The sequence below is a fragment of the Micromys minutus genome (genome assembly GCF_963924665.1).
Source record: "Micromys minutus genome assembly, chromosome: 5".
In the NCBI taxonomy this organism is placed as follows: Eukaryota; Metazoa; Chordata; class Mammalia; order Rodentia; family Muridae; genus Micromys; species Micromys minutus.
Genome location: NC_137974.1, coordinates 50199116 through 50212420, shown reverse-complemented (window position 1 = coordinate 50212420; position 13305 = coordinate 50199116). Strand labels below are relative to the sequence as shown.

The following is a 13305-nucleotide window of genomic DNA, read 5'->3' as shown; positions in this document are numbered from 1 at the left end:
AATATCTGGGTTCTACATCCATAGATTCAAATAGCCTCAAGGTGAAAATATTTTTAAAAAATAAATTTTGTCTATGTGCAGACTTCTTCTTTTGTCATTATTTCCCACACAATAACAAGTATTTAATAGCATGTGCATTATTTTACATATTAAAAGCAATCTGGACATATATAAAATGGACTGGAATTTGTGCATAGATTCCTATGGCATGTTATAATGACCACATTTCGGTTTGGGGATCTGTACAGGGCCCTAAGTCCAGTTCTGCAGAAACTGAGGAATGACAGTATTTGGTGAATGAGCAAGTTTTTGCTCACGGGCTCTCAAAGTTTAGCATGTCTTATACCACCTACCTATATTAGTAAAACATTTCTTCAATGCAAAGCTTAGCAAGTAAAAAGAATGATCAGTAGGTATGACCTTACAGACCTTGTACAAGTAGGTAATAGGAAGACAGATTGCCAGGAACATTCTGGATCAGTTTTTCTAGAGCTTGTGATCACACACCTCTACTAGGCTATTAGACTGCCTGTGTTCTTTCTTCTACAGAAGTCAGTATTTTTGCTCTGAGACTGAGGCAGGGGCATTACTGGCAGGCACTAACCATTGAGAGCCAGTTTGAAAGCTACCTTCAAGCCTTTCAGACCAAAGATTCTGAATAAGTGAAGCAGGTTGGAATTTCCATTTCTTGTAGTCTCACTGATGGCATTGAAGCTGGTTCTGGGGTATTCAGATCCCCACTTTCAGCCTCGTGGAAAGAAACAAAGTTGCAGGAACTGTATAAGGTTAGTCTGTACGTTCTGTACTGATAGATATATCAACAAGGTGATGAGCTTGGGTATCGTGAGAAAACTGAAAACTCATACATGCCTTCTACTTATCACTTAATTATGTCCACACTCAAGCCCAAGTGAGATAATTACTTTTATTTGTTTACTTTAAATAGTACAAGATTTAAATAAGCATAGTGCGTATCTTTATCTTTTGGAATGGTTTAGCATTAAATCTTCCCTTCTGGCTCTACTAGATGTTAACTGCATTTGTATCCATGTTCCCTTTCTTTACTCAAGAATGGACAAACAAAACTTAGACATAAACAACCATGTATTTTACTAAGTTTCTGTTGGTATATATTTTGTGTATATTGGATTTTCTTGAAGTCAGTTGTGTTTTGTCCAGCTCTTGCTCTCCCCAATTAATATTCCTGTTCTTGAGTATGACTTGTCTCCTTCATTCCTCTAATCTCTTTGACTTTCATACATGCTGTTTTATGTGTCTAATAAATATATAGGGTCAAAAATGATCAAACATGTGTGTAACCAGGATCCTTGAATGCATGTACATTACAAAAGGGAACCTATTAGGTTGGTTTGCACAGCTGAAGCAGGGTAGTTCAACAGCCGTACAGTGTACAGGCAAGAGATATCTAGAACACCTGCTCAGTTACAGGCTGCCTGGTAAGCCCAGAGCTGTGCCAACATTGGGACTAGATGCCAGCAAGGTATTAAGCCTTTTCCTCTAGGCTTTACAACCTGCACATTATCATAATTAGCTTCTCCAGTAGAACCTCATTTGAACAAAAGTGCTTCATTTAGAACAATATTCTTGGAAAGAATGGGGCTTCTTTAATTACTCAAGGAAGCTCTCTATGGCCTTTTCTTCACACCTCAGATTGGGGCAATCATCTACTTCAGAGGTTTGCAGTTCACGTTCATAAAATTTATGAAAGCTGATGATTTATTATCATTTTAAGTTAATGATTAGGGGGATGGAAAGATGGCTGTATAGCTAAGAGGACCTGTTACCCAGAAAGGTTGGGCTCTGTTCTCAGAAAGAACATGTAGGACAGGAAACAACCACCCGTAAATCCACTTTCAGGAAATCTGGTGCCAATTTCTGATCTCCAAGGCTCCTGAATGCAGTTCACATAAACTCACACAGGCAAACACACATACATATAAAGATAATCAACCTTTAAATAATAAGAAATGAACTAGAGGATATATGTAAATATTTATAACTATTAATGTAAATATATATTAATTGAATAAATTAAATCATAACTTATTTATTAATATTAATATGATACTTATTAAAATTTAATATCTATAATGTTGTTAGTCCTCTGAAATTCTGAATGAGTACATTAATATCATGTTTTCTGATTTTTTTAATTGTAGTAGGATCTGGTGATTTCTTGAATTTCCTCGGTTTCAGTTGTTATATCGCCAATTTCCTTTCTGATTTTGTTAATTTGGATACTCTCTCTTTGCCCTCTAGTTAGTCTGGCTAAGGGTTTACCGATCTTGATAATTTTCTCAAAGAACCAGTTCTTGGTTTTGTTGATTCTTTGAATGGTTCCTTTTGTTTCTATTTGGTCAATTTCTGCTCTGAGTTTGATTATTTCCTGCTGTCTGCTCTTCTTGGGTGTATCCGCTTCCTTTTGTTCTAGAGCTTTCAGCTGTGCTGTCAAGTTGCTAGTGTATGATCTCTCCAGTTTGTTTTTGGAAGCACTCAGAGCTATGAGTTTTCCTCTCAGTGCTGCTTTCATTGCATCCCATAGGTTTGGGTATGTTGTGTTTTCATTTTCATTGAATTCTAGAAAATCCTTTATTTCTTTCTTTATTTCTTCTTTGACCATGCTATCGTTTAGTAGAGCATTGTTTAGTTTCCATGTGTATGTGGGCTTTTTGTTGTCTTTGTTGTTATTAAAGACCAGACTTAGACCATGGTGATCTGATAGGTTGCATGGGAGTATTTCAGTCTTCTTATTCAGGCTTGTTTTGTGACCGATTATATGGTGAATTTTGGAGAAGGTGCCATGAGGTGCTGAGAAGAAGGTGTATTCTTTCGTTTTAGGATGAAATGTTCTGTAGATGTCTGTTAATTCCAATTGGTTCATAACCTCTGCTAGTTTCATTGTTTCCTTGTTCAGTTTCTGTTTCCATGATCTGTCCATTGATGAGAGTGGGGTGTTGAGGTCTCCCACTATTATTGTGTGGGGTGAAATGTATTTTTTGAGCTTTAGTAGGGTTTCTTTTATGAATATGGGTGCTCTTGTATTTGGAGCATATATGTTAAGGATTGGGAGTTACTCCTGACAAATTTCCCCTGTAATGAGTAAAAAGTGTGCTTCCTTATCTTTTTTGATAACTTTTGGTTGAAAATCTACGTTATTTGATATTAGAATGGCCACTCCAGCTTGCTTCTTGGGGCTGTTTGCTTGGAAGTATTTTTCCCAACCTTTTACTCTGAGATAGTGTCTGTCTTTGTCTCTGAGAGGAGTTTTTTGTATGCATCAAAATGCTAGATTCTGTTTATGTATCCAGTCTGATAGCCTATGTCTCTTTATTGGGGAATTGAGTTCATTTATGTTAACAGCTATTAAGGAATAGTGGTTGCTGTTTCCTGCTATTGTTGCTTTTAGAGGTAGAATTGTGCCTGTGTGTCTTTCTTCTTTTAGTTTTCTTGCTTAGGTATTTTCTTGTTTTTACTAGGATGTAGTTTCCCTTCTTGTATTGGGTTTTCCACGTATAATTCATTGTAGTGCTGGGTTTGTGGTCAGATATTGTGTAAATTTAGTTTTGTCCTGGAATATCTTGGTCTCTCCTTCTATGGTGATTGATAGTTTTGCTGGGTACAGCAGCTTGGGCTGGCACTTGTGCTCTCTTAGGGTCTGCATGATGTCTGTCCAGGATCTTCTAGCTATCATAGTCTCTGTTGAGAAGTCGGGTATGATTCTGATTGGTCTGCCTTTATATGTTATCTGACCTTTTTCCCTTACTGCTTTTCTTTCTTTGCTTTGGGCACTTGGCATTTTGACTATTATTGTCAGGAGGAATTTCTTTTCTGGTTCACTCTATTTGGAGTTCTGTAGGCTTCTTTTATGCTCATGGTCATCTCATTCTTAAGGGTAGGAAAATTTTTTTCTACGATTTTGTTGAAGATATTTACTGTGCCTCGCCTCTTAGTTGATATTCTTCGCCCTCTTCTATTCCTAATATCCTTAGGTTTGGTCTTCTCATTGTGTCCTGGATCTCCTGGACATTTTGGGTTAGGAGCTTTTTGGCTTTTGCATCTTCTCTGACTGTTTAGTCTATGTTTTCAATGTTGACTTTGGCCCCCGAGATTCTCTTTTCCATCTCTTGTAGTCTGTTGGAGATGCTTGCATCTGTGACTCCTGATTTCTTTTTTGTGTTTTCTATCTCCAGGGTTGTCTCTTTTAGTGTTTTCTTTATTGTTTCCATTTCCATTTGGAACTCCTTCTTGAATTTTTTCATCTCTTTGGTTCTGTTTTCCTCTGGTGCTTTGATTTCTTTGAGTGTTTTTTGTGTTTCCTCTTTAAAAGCTTCGATTTCTTTATGCTTTTCCTCCCATTCTTGTTTAAGTGAGTTATTCACACACTTCTCAAAGATCGCCATCATGATCTTGAGGTATGATTTCAGGTCTGAGTCTTCTTTTTCTTGAGTGTTTAGCATTCTACTTTTTAATGTGATCGTAGAGCTGGGTCTGATGTTGCCAGGTTGTCTTGGTTTCCATTGGTTAACTTCTTTTGCTTTCCTCTTGCCATGACTATACATGGTCTTGTTGTCAGTGATTAGTTCCTGTCTCTCCTGTGTACCTGGCCTGTGTCCTTGGATCTCTGTTGTTTTAGGTGGCAAATGGATTAAGCTTTTGTTCCACATGCAAGGGCCTTTCGGGTGGACCTGTGTCTCTATAGCAGAGTTCCTGCTCCCCTGTTCCAACCGGAGGGCCACACCTATAGCGTGCTATTCCTAGCCCTCTCTGAACCCCAGCTACTCGCAGTGCAGTTTTGCCAGGCCTGTGTCCCTGGATCTCTGCTGTTCTGGGTGGCAAATGGCCTGAGTGTTTGGTCCTATGTTTTCTGATTTTAAACATCAGATCAATGTTACAAATTAGGAACTCTGCTTGTCAAAATATTTTGAAGAATCATTATTTAAAATATGAATATTTATTACATTTAATCATTATATACTAATAGTTGAAAATTAACTGTGAAAACATTTTTAGATGATTCTGGATCTATTTCAACTTGATGACTTAGTTATTACTTAAAAGTAAGTGAAAGACCTTACTTTTAAAATTCTCTCTCTTTCTCTCTCTCTCTCTCTCTCTCTCTCTCTCTCTCTCTCTCTCTCTCTCTCTCTCCCTCTCTCTCTCTCTCTCTCTATCTATCTATCTTTCTTTCTTTCTTTCTCTCTCTCTGTCTTTATGTGTGTCTATGTGCTTGCATGTATAACCCATACCTCATATGTAGAGGTAAAAGGACAATTTGAAGGAGCTGATTATGTTTTTCCACCATGTGTATACTGGGAATCAAGCTTATCAGCCTTGGTGTCAGGATACAATAAATTGTTTAGCTGATACCAAAACAAACACATTTATTTTCCCAAAAATCCATTTCATGAGTATGAAAGTCAAAAGAATCCTGGAGGTATTATATATTATATACCGCATCCAGGTATGACAAATGTGCCCCCAGAGAGCTCTTACTGGGCCAGTACACATTCACAATCTTATGCGAAAATGGGTGGATAGGACATAGATAACTTCTGGACAATCATCTTTGTAAAGTATATCTCCTGCAGGATGCTCACCTTCTTCTGTGTGACTTTGTAATTAAGATCTTGGAATCTACAAAGACCTGAAAAAAATCAGGGACATAACTTGCTAGCTCTTAACCCCATTTTTAAAATCCATGAGCAAGCCTTTGTAATAATGCTTTCATGTGGCTAAGGACGTCTTAATGGTAGTAATACTTAGCTATAAGTCTGATGTTCTTCGTGTAAAGATTTGTTAGAGTATATAAAATAATGCCATACTCCCAAACAGAAACACACTGCTTCCGTGTTAAATGCCTAGTGAAGGTAAAAGTAGCCTTTCATAGGGCATTGAGTTAGTTGCATAGCATAATTGTTGCCTGTTTTTTTTTTAATTGATTGTTTGTTTTGGTTTTGTTTGGTTTTATTCTTCTCTCATACAATACATTGTGACCAAAGCCTCTGGTCTCTCTCCTTCAAAATGCCCCTCCTCTCTCCCTTCAGAAAAAGAGCAGGCTTCCCAGTGATATCAACCAAACTCAGCATAACTAGATTCGATAAGACTAGACATAGGAGAGAAAAGATTGTAGGAGCCGGAGGTATTGGGGACACCAGGAGAACGTGTCCCACATAATCAACTAAGCAGGGCTCCTAGGAGCTCACAGAGACTGAAACAGCAACCGCGGAGTCTGCACTGATCCACACTAGGCTCTCTGATTCTTTAGCTTTTTGTTGTTGTTGTTACACTCCTAAGAGTGGGAATGTGGTGGCTCTGATTCTTTTGCCTGATCCCTTTTTCCCTTCTACTAGTTTTTTTTTCAGCCTTGATATGAGGATATATGCCTTCTCTTTATGTTTTTTTTAACTGTTAATTTCTTTATTCTTTCAGAGTCTTTGATATCATGAAGCAATTATGTCAATGAAACATCACCTAAACATGTAGCAATACATATTTTAAAATATTTCTATATGTGATATAATTTTTCTTTCTTTTAAGCTATTTCCTTAAGCCCCAAACTTTATGGTTAGGTGACCATTGTGAGCATACATACTCGTTTCCCAGTACCCAGTACCTGGTTAGCTATCCAATGCTATTACTTAGGTAATGCAAGCAGGACCATTTAGATGACCCAAAAGGAACTGTTTCTTCAGACAGTGCTTTAGTTCATCAGCATTTCTCTCTATCATCCCTAGTTAGAGACTAGCAATTGCACCTTTGAATTTTGACATGAAGTCATTAATTTAGCTGAAGCCTATTTGAATAAAAAATGCTTTATTGGATTCCTACAGCATCTCTTGACCACACCAGGTTAATTATTTCTATAGAAAGTGGTTCAACTCACTGAGAGTGTTAAGACCTGGTTCACTGCTGGTGTTATACATAGAATGCCCAAGCAATTCAGGAAATGCCAGCCTTCTCCATCTTAACAGGTAACATGTAGCCAGAAGTCTAACATACCAGACACTGAGCTGGTTTGAAATATATCACTGCCAATTTTTAAATATATAAACCACTAACATTCCATCCATATTTTTCAAAGACAGCCTCTACTGATGTTATTGAAAGTAATACTTAAAAAATTTAAAATAATATTGCAAATTATTTTATTATATAAACCATTAACAATCAGTTTTGCAAGGGCAACTTCTACTGATAATATTGTAAATAATACTTTTAAAATTCACAGAAGCAAGCATTATAATTTTAGGCTGTTTAGTACATATGTAAAAATTGCATGCTTGATAATAATTCATAATTTCCTACTTTTATTATATTGAACCTTAGGATCCATTTTTTCCAATATTCTTTTCAAACTGAGAATAATGATGCAAAAATAAGAAGCCAATTAAGTCCTTATTTATGGGGATATAAAATGTATTAAAACTTTTTGCATTTTTCTATAAATAATGAATCAAATGACATAATGTAAATGAACTAAAATTGGCCTTTAAATATTATTACATGGATTATAATTTTTTTTATTTTTATTGGATATTTTATGTATTTACATTTTAAATGTTTTCCTCTTTCCAATTCCCCCTCTCCCATCCCCCTCCCCCTGCTTCTATGGGTCCACTGATCCTCCCATCCACCCAGTCCCGCCTCACCACCCAGGCAGTTCCCTACACTGGGGAAACAGGCCTACACAGGACCAGTTGATGCTAGACAATGCCATCCTCTGCTACATATATAATGCTAGAGCCACGGATCCCTCCATGTACTCTGTGGTTGGTGGTTTAGTTCCTGGGAGCTCTGGGGGTGTGGTCAGTTGATATTGTTGTTCTTCCTATGGGGTTGCAAACTCCTTCCGCTCCTTCAGCTAACTCCTTCATTGGGGTCCCCAAGCTCAGTCATTCTCATCTGTATCAGTAAGGCTCTAGCAAATACTCTCAGGAGACATTTATATGAGCCTTTCCTGAGGCTACTTCTAGCCTTGATTTTAAATTTCTGTGGTCTATATTTGACTAATTTCTTAAAAAATATGAAAGTCTGAAGAAACAGTGTGACTTTATATTTTGTCCATAGTAAGTAAGGTCATCACTTTCAGATAATGGATTAAGTATAATTATTTTCAAGTTCCAAGTTGACCAGACTCAGATTCACATATTTTTTATTGAATATTCTCTGCATTTACATTTGAGATATTATCCTCTTCCCCCAATCCTATACCCCCCCATTGTTTCCTTGAAGGTGCTCCCTCTCCCAACCCTACACTGAGAAAAGGAGCCTGAGCCTTCGCCGGAACGAAGGCCTCTCCTCATATTGATGCCAGAGAATGCCGTCCTCTGCTGCATGTACATCTGGGGCCGTGGGTCTCCCTGTGCTAACTTATTGGTTGGTGTTTTAGTCCCTGGGAGCTGTGATGCATTTGGTTAGTTGATCATTTTGTTCTTCCCATGGGGTTGCAGACCCTTTCAGCTCTTTAAGTCCTTTCTCTAGCTCCTTCATTGGGGTCCTCGTGTTCAGTCTGATGGTTAGCTGCAAGCATCCTCCTCTGTATCAGTATGGTTCTGGTAGAGCCTCTGAGGAGGCATCCATATCAGATTCCTGCCAGTAAGCACTTCTTGGCATCAGCGATAGTGACTAGGTTTGGTGGCTGCATATTGGATAGATCCCCAGGTGAGGCAGTCTTTGGATGATCTTTTCTCCAATCCCTGCTCCTCTATTTGTCCCTTTATTTCCTCCAGTGAGCATTTTCTTCTCCCTTCTAAGAAGGACTGGGGCATTCACCTTCTGGCCTTCCTTCTTTTTGAGTTTCATAATTTCTGTGAATTGATTCTTGTGTATTCTAAGCTTTTTGGACAAGCATCCACTTATCGATGAGTGAGTACATACTATGAGTGTTCTTTTGTGACTGGGTCACCTCACTAAGGGTGATAGCTTCAAGTTCCATCCGTTTGTCTAGGAATTTCATGAAGTCATTGTTTTAATAGCTAAGTAGTACTCCATTGTGTAAATGTACCACAATTTCTACGGTACATTTAATTTCTTCTGAAGGACATCTGGGTTCTTTCCAGCTTTTGACTATTATAAATAAGGCTGCTACGAACATGGTGGATCATGTGTTCTTGTTAGATGTTGGAGCTTCTTTTGGATATATGCCCAGGAGTCATATAGCTGGGTCCTTAGGTAGTACTATGTCAAATTTTCTGAGGAATTGCCAGACTGATTTCCCAAGTGATTGTACCAGTTTACAATCCCACCAACAGTGGAGAAGTGTTCCTCTTTCTCTGCACCCTTGCCAGCATCTGCTGTCACTTGAGTTTTTGATGTTAGCCATTCTGACTGGTGTGAGATGGAGATTCACATATATTTAACTCCAGAATGTTAACAGCTAGGGAAGGAGGATCTCAAATCAAGGTTAATTTTCACTACATGTTGAGGGCTGATCTCACAACTCTATGATGGTTATGCAAAACAAACAACCCCTCCCAAATAAAACAATCAAAAATGAACAAAAGAAATAAAGGAAGAAAGAAAGAGAAAGGAAGAGAGAAAGAATGAAAGACCAGCCTGAATGAAGGGCAATAGCATCATTTAGGATTTTATAACTGTCTAATGGAAACAGCATCAGTTGTCAGCCTTTATGAGAATTACAACTTATTCATCACTGTTGTAATCCTGCCTATTTTCTCATCCACTATTCTCCTGTACAATAGTTTGTCTAGAAATCCTGGGCTCAAACAGTCCTTCTGCTTGAACGTAGCCCAAACTATAAGTGTAGCTTTTCAGATACAACTGGAAAACATGACTTTGTTAATATATGTCTTAAAGTCTACATCTTAATACAATTTTTTGGAGCTGTTTCACTGTAAGGTTCTACTTTAGAATCATCTGAAGAATAGCTTGTATTCAGTTTCTAATAAACGTTCACAATCGTATTTTTATGCCATTTGTTATGTGTCATAACAGCCCACAGAGGATACAATTGTTTACTTAACACAGGAGAGTAAACTGGACGTTGTGAGTCACACTTCGGAGCAAGGTCCCCCTGTAATCGATTTTCTCGTTGTCACTCCGTTTAGGTCTGCAGTAATAACTGACCAAATGAATGGATACATGCATTATTATATCTTTATATAATCCAAACTAACCACTCTTCCTAACGGAAGCTGTAACACTGCAAATGTAAAGAGTGTGTATCTCACCATAGACGTTCCTGTCCGTCACCACAACTCCAGAACCAATATAAATGAGTAAATAAATAAAAAACTAGTAAAAATTGTTCCCTTTCTTGGAGTTACTTACTGTATTTTCATTTCCTTTCTTGTCAGGAATCCTCATCATGATGTCTATGTGTGGAGAGGTGCACGTGTATGAGTACATCCCGTCTGTTCGACAGACAGAGCTTTGCCACTACCATGAGCTGTACTACGATGCAGCCTGCACCTTGGGTGCCTACCACCCACTGCTCTATGAAAAGCTCCTGGTGCAGCGCCTTAACACCGGCACCCAGGCAGATTTGCATCACAAGGGCAAGGTGGTCCTGCCAGGCTTCCGGACCCTGAGGTGCCCAGTAACCAGGCCTAACAATACACACACTTAAAATGGAACTCTTGGGAACTGATGTGCAATAAGGTACTACTGTTGTCCTCAAAGTCACAGAAAAAAAAATACTTGAAAGTAGATTTATACATGTGTTGTCTTCAAACTGTAACTTAGTGGCCATGAGAATTCTTTCTAGTCTAAGCCATTGGGTAATTATTACCGCTTTGAATATAGATATGGAACTTCAAATCCACCCAAGAAGAAGCCAAAACAAGATACATAGATAACAGATGTTTTACTCATGGGCATGATACCTCTAAACATGTTAACCTCTACAGCAGGGACTCTTGTTATCACAGGTGGTTCCAGCTATAAGTTGGGCTGATACTGCTGATGATACGGTTTCCACCTAGAAATATCCAAGTTGAGGTCCTGTAGCAAGCAATTATCTATACATTGTGTTTCTCATTAAGCACCCTGGAATCTTTGGTGAATGTCTGCATTCTCACTCAGCCGTGTTTGACATTTCTTCGTGTATCTTGTTAGGGACATGATTTTCAACAGTAGTTTCGCTGCTTTGCTTCCTGTTGCTCTCTTCCCAGTGCAACTGAGAAGCAAGCCACACTTACAAAAGTACAAATGTTCCACAGCAAGTAATCTCAGAGGCCAAATGAAATTTCTGCTGGCAACAAAGAACAGGACCTTTGTCTGTCTGCAACATACTGCACCTAGCTAGCAACACTTGGCACACACAGGAGGCAGAGCATGTGTTGTGAGCAAGGTCATAACTGGTCAGGCAGGTGTCCCAACTCTGGGTTTTCAGCTTTATATTCTTGGCCTTCAGATGACTCTGTAGCTCTTACACAAGCCAGGGATATGCTGGACAGTTACTGCATCCCTTCAGGTCAGCCAGGGCACACACTTGTTCCTTTCGAACGATAAAGAATTGAAACATGCACTCTGAGCCTCATGGGATACACACTCCCCTGTCAGTTCTATAGGAAGCTCTTGTAGGCTTTTCTCAACTATTACAAACTTGACCCTTGTGCTCTGAATGTTGCCCAGTTCTAAGCATAAACAGCTAGGAACCCATCTTTGTTTTCTGTGAGTATGTTTTGTGTTAAGAATGTAATGGAACAACAGAACTGTTTTTTAACAACGTGAATCTATGTGTGACAAAGGCACAGGGAGGAGAAAGTGTTCTTCCCTGTGTGTATCTGTATCCAGAATGAGCCTCCTGTTATTAACATATCTGTTTGTGGGGACTTTTTGTTTGTTTTTCTAAGAAGATAGTGGAAGATAAGCACTTTAGAATTCTATAATTAAACAGGCTAGGTGTTATTTCAATATCAGATCAAAGCAACTCACAGTTAAGACTTTTTGAAAATGACAATATCAGTTTAATTAAATGTACCACCCTACCTCCTTGCAAAATGTGTGGCTATCAAAGTATTGTAGGAAAAATTATTTCGCTATAAATTTGTTCTGGAATGCTCTAATGATTACTTCCTGAGGAAGCAAGGTTTTCAGAGGCCAGTTTCTATTTGGGTATTGCCCCCTGCAGAGCTGAAGGCAGACTGCAAATGTTCCAGTGTATTGCTATAGCAGTGAAGTGAGAGAAGTCGAGTTTGCAGTTATGAGGTATCTGCTGACAGCCTATTCTGAGTGAGCATCATCTACTCAGCCTGGTCCAACTATGTAATCTCATGAAATCTTAGCTTTGTCATCATGCTGACATGTCTAATCATCTCTGTAACTCCCACTGTTCATTTTCTCCTGGGATCCTTGGAGATTTTTAGATCTTTCATCTTTTGCCATTTTAAATGATCATAACTAGTAAGTTTCTTTTTATACTCTTGAAGGGGATTCACTTACAAGGCATACTTATTATCCACAACAATGCCCTCCAGTGGCCTGAGACTTTGCTTAGAGAATAACTTATGGAGGTCAGTGTAAAATTCTAAATTCAAAAGCTCCAAAAATACATTAAAGGTTGTTAAATATCATTCTGTTGCCACACATGTACCTTTAAAAAGCTTCTCTCAGTTTTACCTGGGTTATAAGAAGGTGAAAACCATTCATTAATTTTTTAATTTGCTATAGCCCTAAAGACTTGTGGGAATCAGAGTCTGTTAAATATTCAGAAAATATGGCACACATATTAATATGCTGTTGGCTACACACTCTTGTATTTAAAAGTTTAAATACCTTAGCAGATGCTCACGCAATGATGGCTAATATGGTGCCTTTTTCTTGTATTAACGAAATGGGTCCCAACTGGCAATATTTTGCCAGACATTGATTAAATATTTCAACACCGCATTTACCATCCTAAAATGAACCCACAGTACCTGTGGAATAGCAACATTAAACATTGTCCCACCTCATTTCTTCATGGCTCTGGTTCTGGCTCTTCCAGATCTATCTGGCCTCTTCTGTGAACGGACTCTGGTAAGGTCATCATGGTGCTACCAGAAGCCACTTGGTGCTGCTTGTTCCACCCTGAGGAGTGACAGATGTCATTGTCCTTTGTGTTTTGAGAAAATATCACTGTTTCTTGATATTTTTGTTGTTCCTATTACATAGGCAGCAGAGTTGTAATGACAATCCAGCTACTCCACGATTCCCTCTAACTTGAGTCTCTACTGCTCACACGAGGCAAGAGAAAATGTATGAACATGCTTAACTACAGACAACTCTGTGGAATAACAACCCCATGTGGTTGACTATGCCTGATCTGTTGCAGATTCTGGA

General features: G+C 38.5%; 1 protein-coding gene across 1 annotated transcript in view; it reads left to right on the top strand.

The window, feature by feature from the left end:
- ST6GAL2 (ST6 beta-galactoside alpha-2,6-sialyltransferase 2) overlaps positions 1-10609 on the top strand; it is a gene marked incomplete at both ends in the record, with an annotated part of 30031 nt that extends 19422 nt beyond the window's left edge. Inside the window, one exon of the mRNA XM_080917433.1 lies at positions 10338-10609. Coding sequence (XP_080773559.1) covers positions 10338-10609 — 272 coding nt within the window. The remainder of the gene's footprint in view (positions 1-10337) is intronic.
- Between the last annotated feature and the right edge of the window lie 2696 nt (positions 10610-13305).